Here is a 15,470-nt window from a genome sequence, read left to right as displayed (position 1 = left end):
AAGAAAGGATTTCCTCAGAAGGCCAGATAAGAATAGAATAGCAAAGAATGACAACAAAGGCTTGTGGCTGGGACACAGAGTCCAAGCCAGCTGACTGTGATTGGCCATTAATTAGAAACAACTAACATGGGCCAATCACAGATGCACCTGTTGCATTCCACAGCAGCAGATAATCAATGTTTACATTTTGTTCCTGAGGCCTCCCAGCTTCTCAGGAGGAAAAATCCTAAGGAAAGGATTTTCCATAAAAGATGTCTGCAACACTCCAGGGCTCCCAGTTCGATGTCACCTGCTGTTGTCTCTCCATCCCAAAGCAGAGTGGGGTTAATTTAGTGGGGTTTGCACTGTGCCAGCACCCAGAGCCGGTGCTCCTGAATCCAATCTCCTCCCTCAGCCTTCCCACCCCATTGTCTCCAGGGGAAAAGTGCCTGGAAACCATCTCACCCCCAGCCTGCTGTTCTGGGTCAGGAACTTCCTGAAGTGGGACAAGGTGTGGTTGCAGGATTTCTTCTGGCACAGAGGAGTTTTCCTGGTTGTTTTCTGGCTGGAGAAAACACCCCTGTGTTTAGCCAAGGCTGTTGGGCTGCTCCCAGTCCCAGTGGAGGTCAGATCCCAAGGCAGGGAAGGGAAATATTCTGGTTTCTGCTGGGGCTCTCACCATGGATACCCTGCTCTGGGAAACAGAGACAGCAGCCAGGTGATTTGGGGAGCTCCCCCCTGCTGCCTGGAATATTTCAGCTTCAGGGAAAGAAAGGGTTTGAGTTATTCCTCAGTGCTTCAGCACAGGTCACCTTGCAAATGCATCCCCACAGCATTTTCTCCTCAGTTTCTGCCCTCACAAGTGAGGGATCATCTTCCATGGGCTCTCCCAGCCCCAAAAGGCTGAGGAGAGGCGGCAGGAGGGGGAGGGAGGGGAAAATCACCCCCTGGCTATCAGGGTGTCCACACAAAGCCTGGTCTGCAGGGAAATCTGGAGCCTGTGATGAGACCCTGCAGCTCTCTGGGTGCTGGTTTCCATGCCCAGAAATCCCTGCTGAAAATCCCTGCAGGATTTGCTGCCTTCCCTTGCAGCTCTTCATGCATGAACAGCCTCTTGTGGGTTACCAGGACACGCTGTGAGTTCTCAGAGGAGCAGGGCTGCTCCCAAATTTTCCTCAGGTTTTCCTTTTGCCACCAAATCCCTCCATTTCCAGGGCTGTCCCCTGCATCCAGCCTCTGGGGTGCCAGCTGGAGGCTTGATGCTTTGTTTTGTGGAAAATAGTGCTGGAAGCACCTTCAGGAGCACAGTGGAATCCTTGGAATTCTGCACCAGCCCTGGGATTTGCTGGTGTTCCAAGCAGTCCTGTTCCACCTTTGGGTTTTCTTGTTGGTAGGATCTTTAATTTCCTTTTTTGTAGGATCTTTAATTTTTTTTTTTTTACCTTAATAGCCCGAGGTGACTTAATCAGGCCTGAATTTTCACCAAAAGAGGGTTTGAATGGCTGGAAATTCACGGAGATGATGACGATCATCCCAGGAAATGCAACTCTCATCCCATGCTCACAGCATGACCCACTCAAGCCTCCTTTCAAAGCCTTTTATTTTTTTTTTCTTTTTTCTTTTTTTTTTTTTCTTCTTTTGGCAACAGGCTTTGCCCAAAGCATCCCCTGGGGCTGCCCTCTTCGCAGCTCAGCAGGTTTAATCCATGGCTGGAATTCAGGGGTTTCTGAGCAACAAATGGCACCTTTGGGCTTTAAAAAAAAATAATTTATTATAATGACAGGGGTGAAAGAAGGGATGTAAAGGCATGTTTTTCCCAAGGAGTGGCTGATTGCATGATTTGGGGTGGGAGGATGATGTCCAAGTGAAGAGGGCTCTGGCTGGGGGAGGAATGTGTAATTTTTTTACTGTTTAACAGCCTCACTGGGTGTTGGATGTTGGATGTTGGGAGTGACGCTGGTTGTGGTTTTCCCTTGACTCATCCAGCCCTGAGTCACCCTGCTGAGATCATCTCCGAGGGGTTGGCACCGACCCAGCAGCCCCTGGAGCATCCTCCGGGCCCCTGCCCCACTGAACATCCATTAAAGCTTCTACCTTTGTGGCATTGCCCAGCACAGACTGAGCCCCTGGGGCTGAACCACACAGGGATCTGCCCCAGTGGAGCAGGGATTTTGTTTCCCCCTCCCCTAAAATCACCCAGGCTGGTGGCATTTCTGGGAAGGGCTCTGCTCCTTTTGTTCAGGCTGGATTTTGGGGACAGGCTCAACAGGGATTTGGGATTTGCTCCATGACTCCCTTTTATCACCCTGAGCAATCAGATCTGGCACGGGAGACCTCTCACCCTTCCTGAAAATAAAAGGGAATTGATGCTGCCTCCCATGGAGAGTCTGTCCTGCCCTTTGTCTCAGAGATTTTGGCAACCCCTTTTCCCCAGGTTTCATCCCACTCACCTATAAATAACTCCTGAAAACACTTCTGCAGGTGATAATTAATCTGAGGGCTCTGTGGCTGCTCCAGCTAAAACTGCCTGGGCTTGCTGGTGCCAAATCCGGTGCCAGGAATCCAAACTGCCCCGGGATGGGGCATCTGCAGTGCCAGGGATCCAAACTGCCCCGGGATCCAAACTGCCCCGGGATGTGGCATCTGCAGTGCCAGGGATCCAAACTTCCCAGGGATGGGGCATCTGCAGTGCCAAACCCTCTGGGATGCTGCAGGACAGCTCTGGGGGATGCTGCAGGGGCCAGAGCATCTTCTGGACCCCTTCCCTTGGTTGTTCCCACACCGTTATCCCTGCACTGCTCCCCAGGCTGGACCATCTCAGCTGCAATCCCAAAGCCACAGATTTTTGTGGATGCGTGGGGGTTTGGGGTGAGTTTGGGTGGTTTGGGTTAAATCAGGCTGGTTTCCCTCGTCTGCACTCCTCAGGGAGGTGGGATGCACTTCTCATCTTCCCAAGTTGTGCTTCCATGGTTTCCCACCGTGGGAAATGAGCTCCCCGTAGTGGGAAAACCTCCCCGAACCGGATTAGTGCCTGGGCACCAGCAGCAGTGAGTATTTGCTTTTTACAAAGCCACCCAAAAGGTGGATTAGCAAATAAATGAATTAAATGGGTAATTGCAGGTCTGAGTGTGAGCATCCAAGTGAGAGTGTCCAGGGCAAGGGGCAGAGGTAAGGAAGGGCCCCAGGTAAGGAAGAGGGAGTGTTCCTGTGCCTGGGAATAATATTTATTTATAAATAGATACATATTTATAAGGATATTTATTTATAAACATATACATATTTATTAATCTAAAATTTATTTTAGTATTTATAAATATATAAATATTTTTTTATAGATTCCCCCCTCTAAGGCGCAATGGCTTTCTGCTGACAGAGAATAGGTTTAGACGGAATATTAGGAATAAATTCTTCCCTCTGAGGGTGGTGAGGTTTCCCAGGGAAGCTGTGGCTGCCCTTAGAGCCCTGGGAATGTCCAAGGCCAGGCTGGACAGGGCTTGGACATCCCTGTGGGTCAGGGGTCTCCATGGACCCCCACACTGGGGAGCTGGAGGAGCCCGAGATCCACCCAGAGCTCCCATGGCAGCAGTGGGAAAACCTCCCTGTTGGCCCTGGGGACTGGGCTGAGGCTGAGAAACCCTGTGGCTGCAGAAAAATGCCAGTAATTCCTGTCATTTCCCGTGGTCTGGCTGGTGGGAAGCAGGCAGAGATGCTGGCTGCATCCTGCCCTCCAGGGCCGGGGCTGCTGTGTCCCCCAGGACACCCCATCCCAGACCCAGAGAGCTTCAGGGCCATCATTTGCAGCTGGGCTGGGTCTGAGCAGCCCAGAAGAGCTGGGAAGCAGCCCTGGCTCTTTCCCAGACTTACTGGGTGTTAAAATCTGGGGGAAAATAGGACAAACACTCAAAAGGTCCCTGGGTGGGAGCAGAAATCACCAGCTCTGGACGGGGGAGCTGCTGAGGTGGGAGGTGTTTGTGTCTCCTTTCTCCAAGGGCAGTGAGGGCATTTTGGCCGCTGCCTTTTCCTTGAGAGTTGAAGGATTTGCTGGGAAAGCTCAGGATGCAGTGCCTGGGGCTCCGAGGAGCTCGGGGAGAGGAGTAATGGCTGTCCCTGCCTCAGTTTCCCCTTTTGGGAAGGGCCCCACTGTCAGTTCTGGGGCTTCAATCTGGGCTGTGGCTGTGGATTGTTGCAGACATCTTTTATGAAAAATCCTTTCCTTAGGATTTTTTCCTCCTGAGAAGCTGAGAGGACTCAGGAACAAAATGTAACAATGGTTATCTGCTGCTGTGGAATGCAACAGGTGCATCTGTGATTGGCCCATGTTGGATGTTTCTAATTAATGGCCAATCGCAGTCAGCTGGCTTGGACAGAGAGTGCAAGACACAAACCTTTGTTATCACTCTTTGCTATTCTATTCTTAGCTGGCCTTCTGAGGAAATCCTTTCTTTTATTCTTTTAGTATAGTTTTAATGTAATATATATCATAAAATAATAAATCAGCCTTTTGAAACATGGAGTGAGATCCTTGTCTCTTCCCTCAACCTGAGACCCCTGTGAACGCCGTCACAGTGGATTCCTCCATCTCCCAGCAAGCGAAGGTGGGCTGGAGTCTCTGCTCTGGTTTTTGGCCCCCAATTATGGGGCAATAAGAGGGGACATCATCCCTGATTAACCCTTCCTGGGAAGGGCCCGAGCTGTGGTGAGGATCCAGTTCCTTCCTCTGAGCCAGAGCCTCTTGTCCCAAGTGCTTTGGCTCCTAATTGCCTCTGGGAATCCTCTCCTGGCTGGCAGCAGTGTCCATACTCCTGGAGCACCTGGCTGGGGGATGAACAAGTGCCCGTGGAGTTCCAGCCATGGAACTGGGCTGGCTGGCTGGGAATGTTGGCCTTGTCCCTGCTCCTGCCCCTGGGTGATCCCAGAGTGGCCTCTGCTGGGCACTGGGAGGCTTCTCCAGCCATGGCCCTGCTCATTCCTTCTCCAAGGGAAAGTCAAGAGCAGGATAAAGCAATGAGGGTGAGGAAAGCCAAGGGAGGAAGAGGATACCTGGATTCTGCTGTTGTTTTTCTCTGGCTGTGTTAAAAGTATTTCTGAAATTAAATAAGTCATGGGATGGGCATTCTGAAACTTCCTTCCTTTCAGTTTTACTTCCCCTGCATAAGGGGGTTGGAGCTGCAATTGGGATATTTTTATATATTTTTTTTTTCTCAGTTGTGCTCCTCTGATCTGAAACCCAAGAGTTCTCCCCTTGTCCATGCAGAGAAAGTCACAGGGTTGATCCAGAGCTGGTTTGCAGCAGGGCACTCAGAGAACTCCCCCTCAAGGACGTTCTGAAGTGGGGATTTTTTATTTTGGCACTGGACACTGCTGGGAGCCAGGGATGCTCAGAGAGCACTGGGGCCACCGTGGCTGTGCTGTGACAGCCCTGAGAGGTCTGCAGGGTCTCCTCTGCAGCTGTCACCAGAGCCGCGGGCACAGCCTGAGCTGTCACCTCAGGAAGGTGTGGAGCTGCATTTCCAAGCAGCTCAGCCCTCACACACCCCAAAGAAAGGTCTCCTTCCGTTTGTGGTGGGCAGGGAAGGGGAAGAAAAGCGCTGGGCAGGTTGTGGGTGTCCAGGAGATTTGGGCACTGCAGTGGGGACAGGCTGAGGACAGAGCCTGCCTTGGACTTCACACAACCTCCTCTGAAATCCCGGCTTTTCCAAACTGCCAGGGAAAGGAGCAGCAGCAGGCGCTCAGCAGGACACCCGTGCTGCTCTGGTGTACTGGGATCCCCCAGCTCAGAGCCTGGAACATTCACCTGGGAGCTGTGGCAGCCTCAGGATGGCACCTCTGAGCGAGGAGCAGGTCACCAGGCAGCAGGGACAGCAAGGCTGAGAAGGGGGTTTGTGTATCAAGGTGGCTTTCACACCATCAAACCATGGGGATTCAATCTGTCCCTTCTCCAGCTCTTTTTCCATCAGCAAACAAGCATCCCCCCCATAACTCTCAAGACAGAAAACACACCAGCCTTTATTTTTGGTATTTGGGGTTTATTTGTAGGGCTGGGAGTTGGGGTTTTTCCCTGAGCATCACCTACAAAGAACAAATCAGTTGTGGGGGTTTATAAGCAAAGCTCACAAAGCTCTCCTCACTACCAGGTGAGCTCCAGCTACAGCACATCTGCCTGATGGGAAATTTGGGGGAAACACCAGTGCTTTTCCAGCAGCTTGATATTGGTTCAGGGTCTTGTAAACCCATGAAGATGTGCACAGAGCTTGGTCTGCGTGACAGGAACTGCGAGTGTACAACATTTGCCTCTCCTACAACAGCAGCCACACAGAGATTTCAAACAAGAATCTGACCAGATGGTTCTCCTAAAGTCCTCCAAAATTCCTACCTATCTCTGCTGCAGGTGGAGGTTGAAAGAAAAAGTCACTGAGTCCTCTGCACACTGACAGGTGGAAGCCAGGGGCCGGGGATGTCACACTCAGACCTTCCCAAGTGACTGCAGCACTCCTACACAAGGCATTTTCAACAACTCATTCTTAATTAAAAAGCCAAAATTAGATCAGCGGAACAGCCCATCTCGTGCTGCTATTTCAAAGGATCCCTATCATTCCTTGGCTGAAAATCACAGTGTTTGATTCATTGCAGTGCAATTCGAGCTGTTCCCTGGCCCCGCTGCCGCGTTTGGAGCAGGAGCTCGGTCACCACCACCGTCCCCAGGTGCTAGTGGGACTTGGCTTTGGTGGCCTTGCCCGTCCTGCCCTTCTTGCCGCAGCACCTGCGGCAGCAGCACAGGCAGCACTTGAAGGAGATGAAGAGGAAGAGGAGGGTGACGGCGGCCAGGAAGGCGATGACGTCCAGCGAGTGGTACTGCACCCAGTTGAGGTCGTGGGCGGCGGGGCGCAGGTGAGGGGCCCCCTTGTGCCTCATCACAAACTCCACCCAGTGCACGGCCAGGTCCAGAGGGTGGATGGGTCTGTCCAGGTGCAGGTCGGAGAGGCGCTGGATGTTCTCCTTGTACCTGCCGAGAGAACGTGGGACCCTTTAACCCCTCAGGGAAATGCCCAGGGCCTTGCCCTGGCAGGACACACCAGAGAGTCTAGGCTGAAAGAGGAGAGCTCCCCATGGAGCCTTGCAGCACTATGATCCACCCCAGCTCCTTCCCCCATATGGTCCAAATTCTCCTGGTTTTTCCCTTCCCTGTTCCCTCATTGGTTGTGGTACCCCTGGTGGCCAGCCCTGTCTTCCCTGTAGGGCACTGCCCTCAGACCATTGGCCACTGACCCCACAGTTAACCTTGTGCAGAGCACATGGACAGGGCTTTGTCCCTGATTTCCTCTTCATCGTTGTCCCAGATTGCACGGCAATGTGTGTTCTATTTGCCATCTGTTAGAGGTGTGGTATTTATCTTCTGTTAATTGGGCAGGTTTTTTTATCTCTCCCACAATCACTCCTCCCTCCAGGGAGATATCTGCTGATAACAGCTACTGAATGTCACTGCATGACTGATAAGAACTACAGCATACTATTGGGAGATGTGAGCCCAGAGGGAGGAGCCAAGCATTCCTAACTGGATATAATCTGAGGTCCTGGAGAAGCAAGACAGCTTCTCCACGGGATTGCCCAGAGGAACAGCAGCTGTCTCCTCTTCCACTGGATTTTCACAGGAAGACTGCACCTTTCTACAGGATCCCTGCTCCAACAGAACCACCCCTGACACTGCAGGAGGGCTGCAGCCACATTTCCAATGGGACTGCCACCAACAGCCTGACCCACAGGGTGTCAGGTTGTGTTCTCACTCAGTGTTGTTTTTGTTTACTGCATTGTTTATTTTATCCTTTTTATTTTCTTCCCTTATAAAGAAAACTGTTATTCCTGCTCCCATATTTTTGCCTGAGAGCCCCTTAATTTCAAATTTAAAAGAATTTGGAGGGAGGGGGTTTACATTTTCCATTTCAGAGGAGGCTCCTGCCTTCCTTAGCAGACTCCTGTCTTTCCAAACCAAGACAATCGTGCAGAAATAAACCTTCACTGGAACTGACCATATAAAGGCCCTTCTGCCTCTCTTGGCTGAGCTAGCCCTGGTGAGTGTGGGCTGTGTGGACTTCACTGCCCTGCCAGAATGCTCACCCAGGTGGCTTTTCCACAGGAGTTGTGTCACCATTGAACAAGAAATGACACAAATTCACTTGAAGACTGGTTTGCAGGAGAAGGCTGAATAATTGCAAAACTATACTATATTACATTAATGCTATATTAAAACTATACTAAAGAGATACAATACTACACTACAGAAAAACCCATGATTGTCTGAGACAGCCAGGACACAGCTTTTAGTGATTGGCTAATCACTCAAAACAACTTTCACCAGTGTTCAATTAACCAAACCACTTTTGGTAAACAGTCTCCATAACACATTCCACATGTGCAAAAACAGGAGCAGTGAGTAGAGATAAGAATTATTTTCTTCTCTGAGCTTTCTCACTGCCTTCCCTAGGAAAAATCCTGGGAGAGGGAATTATGTCTCTCTCCATTCAGAGAACGTGAATGCCACAGAGATGCTTACAGGAAAACAGGTATCAGCACCCACCACCTAAACCCCAAGCTGCTACAAGAGAAGGTGTTGCTCAAACATGGAGTTGATGCCTTGGGATTTCAGCTTTTATGTTATTAAAATCCTGAACTGCTTTAGGGTGGAACTCTACAACTCTATACCCTGTCAGCTGCTGTTCTCCCATTTTATTCAGGCACAGTTCCTCTGGGCCTGAAACTCCGGGAAACCCTACAGCCTCAGGCCCTGAAAAATGTAAACAGCAGTGAACTGGACAGGGGCAAACTGGGGATATGTGCCCTCATAGCCTGAAGGTGTAACTGGGATATTAACCCCTGATATGTAAATGGACCAAACTTATAATTGTCTGGAAAAACTTGTGACCATCATCTGTCTTGGGTGTAGTGTCTAGGAGGCTTCTGACTGCCCAAGCTGTATCTACTGAAGGCCTTTAATAAATACCCACTTTATCCTCTTAACCCTGTCTAGCCTCTGTTCTAGATGGCCACTCCAAGGATCAGTTTTCTGGCACCCCAGATGGGACAAGAAAAGCTTCTGGAAAACCCTTGGACCAGAGAAAAATCCTGCTTTTTAAAATGCCCTCTTAACTCTCTTAATCTTTTCTAGCCTCTGTTCTAGGTAGCCACTCCAAGGCAGCAGTATCACAGGGTGGGGTGGGTTGGAAGGACGTTGAAGCTCATCCCTCATGGGCAGGGACACCTTCCACCAGGCCAGGCTGGTCCAGACCCCATCCAGGACACTTCCAGGGATGGGGCAGTCGCAGCTCTTGTGCTACTGAGCCCCTTGAGAAGGATAATGGCAAAGTTAGAGGCCCAAGAAGTGACAAAAAAAGGAAAAAAAGAAAAAAAAGGAGAGAAAGCTTAGTTTGAGCTCTCAGCAGAATCTCTGGGGTGAGGGTCTCTGGCTGAAAGGGGAGACTGGGGATGGAAAAGCTGCCCAGCTCAGCTTTTCCAGCTGCATTATTATTGTTTTTGTTAGATGCAGTGTTATAGTGTTATAATAATTATTATTATTAATAATTTAATTGCCATTAAATATGGCAATTTAAATGCCATAAAAATTGGATAGGAAACAATGTCAGTAAGCTGCTATTTCTCAGGAATGTGGTGGTGTTTCCTAGTCCTTGGCATCCTTCAAATGGGAGCAGGGAAGAGTTCTTATGTCTCAAAGAAATCTCTGTGCTGCCTTTAAGCCCCTTGGGTGTGCTGAGTGCAGCCCTGTGATGCTCCCTGGGCTTCCTCGGTGCATCCCTGCATGTCCCTCCTGCTTTGTGCTGGGATTGTCCAGCCTTGCTGAGCCAGGCAAGGCTGTCTGTGCTCACAGAATTCCTCATGAGCACCGAGGGGGAGAAAAATGCCTGAGAAAACTCACCTGTAAGATAAATGAGTGATAAATATGTTTGATATTTAACCCCACTGACCTGTGTCACCAGAGATTTGGGAACAAAAGCTGCTTGTCGCTTGTGTCAAAGCCCTCTCTGTCACTGCCTTGGCTTTAAGAAGGTGACACAATTTTTTTGGCAACTTGATTTCTTCCATTGCATTCCCAGCCCATCTCCCCTGCTCCCTGCAGCCTCCCTTCTCTTGTCCACTGAAGGGGACAGCCTGGAGTTAACCCAGGGCGAGCATCAGCTTCTCCATGGAAGCAGCTGCTATCAAATCCAAACTTTTGATCCAAGAAGCCATTTAGGAAGAGAAAAACACCCTGCTAAGCTGGAAGTGAACGTGCTGGGGCTGCACAGTGAGAAGGGGGAAGGCTGTGCCTCCGGTACTGACGTTTTGTCGTTGATCACGGCTTTCAGGGCGTTGGAGATGTCAGCAGAAGTCATCTCCAGGATGTTGAGGGTCAGCCCTGCTCCGCGGGACTCCACTCGCTTGGCGTTGTCCATCTGGTCCCCGAAGAGAGGCATCAGCACCATGGGCACGGCGTTGCAGATTCCCTCATAAACGCCGTGGGAGCCTCCGTGGGTGATGAAGGCACGAGTCTTGGGGTGGGCTGTGGAGGGAAGCACAGGCTTGTGTCAGCTCCTGGAATTACTGACTCCCAGCAACATGTCCCTGGGGAAAAAACATGGACCAAAAGGGCCATGGTTGGATAAATCAAGGATTTGGGGCTGTTGTGAGAGCATCATCCCTCATGGCCAGATTTTGGGATTGGAACTTTGTAGACCTCTGTCTCGGTTTGGGGTAATCCTCCAACTTTAGGATTAAACCAGAGCCAGGAGAGGTTAGAAAGGATGTTACCACCAATTAGTTTTTCACCATAGAGAAAAGGTCTCTCACAGCTGAACCTGTTCTGTCACCAGCAAATCCTGGCAACAATTCCACCACTTTAAAATCCCAAAGACCTGTCTGGAAGCGCTCCCTTGAGGACCATGAAGTTTCTTTTCAGGCCAGAAGACAGGACCATGAAGTTTCTTTTCAGGCCAGAAGACAGGACAAAACCACAGCTGGCTGTTGAGACCGCTTAGTCAGACATAAAGATTCTCATCTTTGTCTGCTACTGGAGTGTTGGAAAGCCTTTTCAAACAGAGTTGTGTCATAATTTGGCAATTCCCAGCTAAGTTCCTAAAGGACCACCTCTGGCTCCACCAGCAGAGGAAGGTTTGTGGCCCACAGTGCTGGGTGAGGGGATGGTAACTCACACCTGACCCACAGATGATGCCCTTGGGGCCTCACCACAGCGGCCTGGTGTCAGCCCAGGGTGCCAGACCTACCCAGGAGGTCGTTCTGAGGCAGCCACTTGACGAGCTTCACGTTCTTGGGCAGGTTGGGGGGTGCCTGGCCTGTGTAGCGCCAGAAGACCTGACAGGGGAAGCAAAGCCAAGTCAGATCCCAGCAGGAGAAGGGAGGGAGGAGCTGAGAGCAGCGTGGAGCTGCTCTGCTGGAGGCAGAAGAGGGGACTGGTACCGTCTGAGGGACTGTTCCCAAGCCGTCCGCGATCTCCATGGCTTTCTTCATGGGAATCTCGGACACCATGGAGCCCAGCGAGAAGACAACGATGCCGTGCTCTCCAGAGGCGTTCACCATGGCTTCAAATTCCTGCCAAAGGAAAGCAAGCCTTTAGTCAAAGCCCTTTCTCTTGTCAGGGGCTGGAATTGCTGCCAGCTTCCCACAGAACTCTCTGGAAAGGCAACGGAACAAGCAGTGAGCACGACAAAACTGGGACCAGGAAAACGAGTGGTTATTGGTAGTTCTGCATCCAAAGCAGCACGGCCAGCAGGTCCAGGGATGGGATTCTCCTCCTCTTGTGAGTCCACACCTGGATCCTGCATCCAGCTCTGGGATCATCAGCATGAGAAGGACATGGGATTGTTGGAGCAAGTCCAGAGGAGAACCATGGAGTTGACAAGGAGTCAGGAGCACCCCTCTTATGGGGACAGGCTGGGACATCCTGTTCAGCCTGGAGCAGAGAAGATTTTTGTGTGGAGATCTCAGAGCCCCTTTCCAGTGCCTGAAGAGGCCCAGAAGGAAGCTGGAGGAGGACTCTTCATGAAGAGTACTCCCTGCTCTTCCAGGGAGCAATGGGTTCAAACCAAAAGAGGGGAAATTTGTGTTAGGTATCAGGAAGAAATTCTCTCTGAGGGTGGGGAGGCCCCACAGGCCTCTGGCACAGGATGTCCAGAGAAGCTGTGGCTGCCCCTGGATCCCTGGGAGTGTCCAAGGGGAGGATGGATGGGGTTTGGAGCCACCTGGGATAGTGGAAGGTGTCCCTGCCCACAGCAGGGGATTGGACTGGATGGGCTTTAACATCCCCTCCAATCCAACCTGTTCTATGATCCTAAAGAAAATGAGTCTTTGGGAAGTAAAAACTGGCACACTTAACCCAAGCCTGGATTCAGAGCTGATGTTCTTCTTTCCAGGCCACGCAGATACAAGAGAGAATTAAAATCCCGGAAGAGGGTTCTGACAGCAGGTATCTCAAATTTCTAATATCTGGATTTATTGTATCTGCTTTGGGTGTGATAACATTGAACTGCTGCCAGTTTTGTCTCTCTTTTGTTTGAGTGATTTAAATAATAGAAGGAGATCTAGCACTGGAATCCAGGAACAAAAAGATTCCAATGAAGCAGAAAAAAACAGCCCAAGGCTGGAGCAAAAATTCTTTTAAACAGAAAAATGTTTGGTTGAGCCAAGGAAGGAAAGGCAAAACTGGAGGAAATTGTTGCAGGCATCAAAGCTAAGTAAGGGAGAAACAATGAACTAAATGTTTCTGTAAGTCTGGCAATTGCCAGATGTTATCTCTGGGATCTGAGGGGATAACCACAGAACCATGGAATGCTTTGGGTTGGAAGGGACTTTGAAGATTGTCTCATTCCAACTCCCTGCCATGGGCAGGGACAACAGAGACTGACTCTGTCAGTTTATGCTCTTTTCCACATTTTTGTGGCTGTCTCAAGGCCTATTTAATCCTTTTTATATTCTGTGGGACATCAGTTTTACTTTGGTTTTTAGATGTTTTTGAGTTCCAAGGTCTGACTTTCTGCTCAGAAGTTCTCCTGCTATGAGGAAGTGCTTTGCAATCCTGCTTTGGGGTTATGCACGTTATTTTAGTAGTGGTTTTAATCAGCACCTGCTCATACTTTTACAAAATATCTGCAGTGGAGACTAATGCAAAAAATAAGAGAATTAGGAAGATTTCTTAATGGAAAGTAGAAGATATCCCATACTGAGAAATTTTGGCACAGCTGAAACAAAATACAGTTGCAGTGCAGAGTATTTTACACAAAAGTGGCAAAAGCGTTGCTTCACTGGTGGTGGGGATTTAGCTCCAGCCTGCCTGAACTGTCTGAAGTTCATGGAACATCCTCAGTTGGAAGGGACCCACGAGGATCATTGATCCAACCCCTGGCCCTGCACAGACACCCCAACATTCCCATCCTGTGCATCCCTGGGAATGGTGTTCAAACCCTCCTGGAGCTCTGGCAGCCTTGGGGCTGTGCCCATTCCCTGGGGAGCCTGGGCAGCGCCAGCACCCTCTGGGGGAAGAACCTTCTCCTCAAATCCAACCTAAACATCCCCAACACAGCTCCAGCCATTCCCTCCGGTGCTGTCCCTGGCCACAGAGAACCGAGATTGGAGCTGTCCCACCACTGCCCTCTTAAGAAAGCTGGAGACAGGAAAAAGGAAAAGGGAATGAAAATAGATAGGAAAATTGGAAAAGAAAAATCCTTTTTTTTTTTTTTTTTTTGGTGCAGGTTTGACTGGGAATGCCGAGGTGTCCCACAAAGTAACTTTTCCCTCATTGTTGAAGGAATGCAGCGGCGCAAAATGCACTCCCAGCCACTTCCACCTGGCATCCTTTATTCCAGCCTGGGAGCTCCATCTCCTGGAGAGAGCTCACAGCGCACCCACAGCTAAACTCTGAGGAAAAAACCGGAACTAACCTGGGATAATTTGTTTCCCCGAGTGCAGCCTATGCCTCCGACCAAGACCATGTTGGGCATGAGGGGCCTGGGGTACTCAAAGACAAAGTCGTATTTCATGAGCCAAACAGCAGCGTGGCTGAACAGCTCGGGCACGGTCGCCTCCCGCTGCAGGAACTCCCGGATCAAGGGATCGTAGGGGGAATAAAGGACAGAGCAGGCCAGGGAGCTGCCCAGGGTGGCCAGGAGGTTGCCCAGGCGCTGCCCGAAGGACATGCGGTCCGTGGAGCGCGTGAAGAACCGCGGGACGTAGGAAGGAGGGCTGGGACACATCGTGGCCTGGAATTCCACACTGCACGGCAGCCCCCGCAGGAAGTACACGGAGGGCAGGGACAGATGTTCTGCCAGTATCTGCCCACATGGGAAGAAGGGATCCATAAAGATGGCATCAAATTTGCTTCCTTCGAGGTATTGGATCAGCTCTTTGTCAGACAGCAGACGCTTGCAGGAATCCAAGAACATGCTTGTAAAATTGGCAATTTTGGAGATTTTTTTCAAGAAGGGCTGAGGTGTGAAACTCCTGTGGCCCATCTCTTTAAATTCTGCCTCCACAAATTCCTTGGTGTAGGACACAGTGTAGGTTTTCAAGGTGTAAACTGAGGATGAATGGATCCGCAAATTTATCTCTGGCGCAACCACCACGATTTCGTGTCCCTTGTCCCTGAGCTTCTCTACGACCGGGAGTGTGCTGAGCCAGTGGCTGCCATCAATGGGTATGACCAAGAGCTTCCCACCTTCACCAGAAGTCCACAGCAGCAGGAAAAACACAGCCCAAGAGGCAAGAGAAAGAAATCCTGGCTTTGGAGAAACCATTTCTCCAGTGCCGCTAGCAAAGTTATAAACGGTGGTGAAACTGCGGCTGGGGATGAGGAGTGAATCACGGGGTGCTTCCCACTTGAATTTTAACTAAGGTGGGTTTTTAATTTTTAACAGGCAGAAATTGGGGTAATTTTTAACTGTGGGTAAATATTGGGTTTATCATCTGCTCACAGAGAAGGCTTTCAGTGAGTGGCTGCCGTGAGGTGAAGCTGAATGTCTGGACTGACACCAGGAGGGAGGAGTGACCGACAGCCTGTGGGGCTGAGAGGCTGAATGAGAGCCATGAATGGGCTGACCAGCAATCACTACATCATTAACATCCAGTTAATGATCAACCCACTACCTTGAGTCCACTGCACTGATTGGACATGGAACTCGGCACAAATCTGACCTTTGGATTGCTTTGTGCCCCCAGAGTGTAACCAAGAAGCTAAGATTGACAGAGGTTTGATAGAGTGGGTTGTAAAGGCTTATCTCCAGATTTGTTGCTCTATCGCAGGAGTTATCAAAGTGAAAGCCCTGAATTTACAGTAGTAAATGTGTTGTAAGCAGAGCAATAACTCCTGCTGTCACAACACCACAGTGTCTGAAAGCAGAATAACCCACGGAAATCTGCACTATTTGCACAGCACGAGGGGAATCTGAACAAGGGACAGTAGTTACAATCCTGAACGTTTCCTTTCCCAACCATCC

At 50.2% G+C, this 15,470-nt stretch overlaps 1 protein-coding gene across 17 annotated transcripts in view; it reads right to left on the bottom strand.

The window, feature by feature from the left end:
- Nucleotides 1–5,984: 5,984 nt before the first annotated feature.
- The window catches only part of LOC102063269 (UDP-glucuronosyltransferase 1A1), a 91,016-nt gene continuing 81,530 nt past the window's right edge, over nucleotides 5,985–15,470 (bottom strand). For 16 of the 17 annotated variants that reach the window (XM_074548863.1, XM_074548865.1, XM_074548868.1 and 13 more), the window contains 4 exons: nucleotides 11,443–11,574; nucleotides 11,250–11,337; nucleotides 10,309–10,528; nucleotides 5,985–6,982 (listed from right to left, as the gene is read on the bottom strand). In XM_074548863.1, the coding sequence (XP_074404964.1) occupies nucleotides 6,685–6,982; nucleotides 10,309–10,528; nucleotides 11,250–11,337; nucleotides 11,443–11,574 (738 nt within the window). In that variant the 3' untranslated portion in view covers nucleotides 5,985–6,684. Of the gene's footprint in view, nucleotides 6,983–10,308; nucleotides 10,529–11,249; nucleotides 11,338–11,442; nucleotides 11,575–13,919; nucleotides 14,863–15,470 lie in introns of those variants that run through there. The other variant, XM_074548869.1, reaches the window with a different exon arrangement.

The sequence above is a fragment of the Zonotrichia albicollis genome, chromosome 10, assembly GCF_047830755.1.
Source record: "Zonotrichia albicollis isolate bZonAlb1 chromosome 10, bZonAlb1.hap1, whole genome shotgun sequence".
NCBI classification, from domain to species: Eukaryota; Metazoa; Chordata; class Aves; order Passeriformes; family Passerellidae; genus Zonotrichia; species Zonotrichia albicollis.
The sequence above is the reverse complement of the archived record's forward strand: the minus strand, read 5'-3'. Positions and strand labels throughout refer to the sequence as shown.